At 45.3% G+C, this 914-nt stretch overlaps 1 protein-coding gene across 1 annotated transcript; it reads right to left on the bottom strand.

The window, feature by feature from the left end:
• Positions 1-397: 397 nt before the first annotated feature.
• Positions 398-691, bottom strand: LOC129501723 (ran guanine nucleotide release factor-like). The gene has a single exon (XM_055312915.1). The coding sequence runs from the start codon at positions 689-691 to the stop codon at positions 452-454; it is 240 nt and encodes a 79-aa protein (XP_055168890.1). The 3' UTR covers positions 398-451.
• Between the last annotated feature and the right edge of the window lie 223 nt (positions 692-914).

Below are 914 nucleotides of genomic sequence, written 5' to 3'. Positions count from 1 at the left end.
AACTGTCCCTTAGAGTATTATAAGGATGACTTACAAATTTAAGCCTGCTCTTCTAATCCTTTTCAACAGTAAAACTGACCAGTTATTAATTTTTGATGTTACACATTTATGAAATCAGAAAAAAATATTTTTTCTGATATTTATATGAAATGTTTATATCTAAATTATTTGACAATTTTTTTTTCGTTATAAAGCAAGTTTATTTCTGCAGACAGGAGGTGTCTTATGTTTATGCACAGGGAAGGAATTAAGGGCATATATCCAACTCCTTGGTCCCCTTGCAGAACGGGGTCCCTGTGTGCTTCAGCAGCTTTACGCAGTGTTTCAGCATCTTTACTGGGGACCAAAGATATTGGGATCATGAAGGGTCAGACTGTTCACCAGCTATTCAAAGTCACCCAGACTCCAGGGCAGAAGTGACAGATTTTCAGGACCAAGAGATAACCTATTGTCAGGGCTGATGGTTTTCTTTAGCTACCTGCTGCTTGCCAGAGAGGACCCAGGCTTCTTGACAGTAGCTCCGGAGAGCCAGGTTCTCCGAAAGGAGGGACTGCACACTGTCCACTTGCAGGGCCCTAGCCTCCTGCATCCCGCCCACATCCTCAAAGTGGTACCTTACGTCAAGGGCCCCCGGAGGCAGAGTGGCGGAGAAGGCGCCCCCGAACAGCGGGTAGTCTCTCGTGGGCTCCATGGGCCTGGGACTGGGTGCGGGCATCAGAGAGATATAGAAGAAACCCACGTGTGGCCACGCGGCATCACCATCACCGCCGCCGGCTATTTGACAAATTTTAATCCAAACATGTATGCACCTGGAACATGCAATCATTCATACATTAACAATATTTATGGAGCATCTATTTTGTGCCAAATGGACACTGTTCTTGATGCTTAGGATAGAGCTGAGAAAGAAAGGT

Source organism: Nyctereutes procyonoides, unplaced genomic scaffold (assembly GCF_905146905.1).
Source record: "Nyctereutes procyonoides isolate TBG_1078 unplaced genomic scaffold, NYPRO_anot_genome, whole genome shotgun sequence".
NCBI classification, from domain to species: Eukaryota; Metazoa; Chordata; class Mammalia; order Carnivora; family Canidae; genus Nyctereutes; species Nyctereutes procyonoides.
The sequence above is the reverse complement of the archived record's forward strand: the minus strand, read 5'-3'. Positions and strand labels throughout refer to the sequence as shown.

Bases quoted from the DNA above. Each gene is read 5' to 3' on its own strand.
- LOC129501723 (XM_055312915.1), bottom strand. From the start codon at position 691: ATGGAGCCCACGAGAGACTACCCGCTGTTCGGGGGCGCCTTCTCCGCC.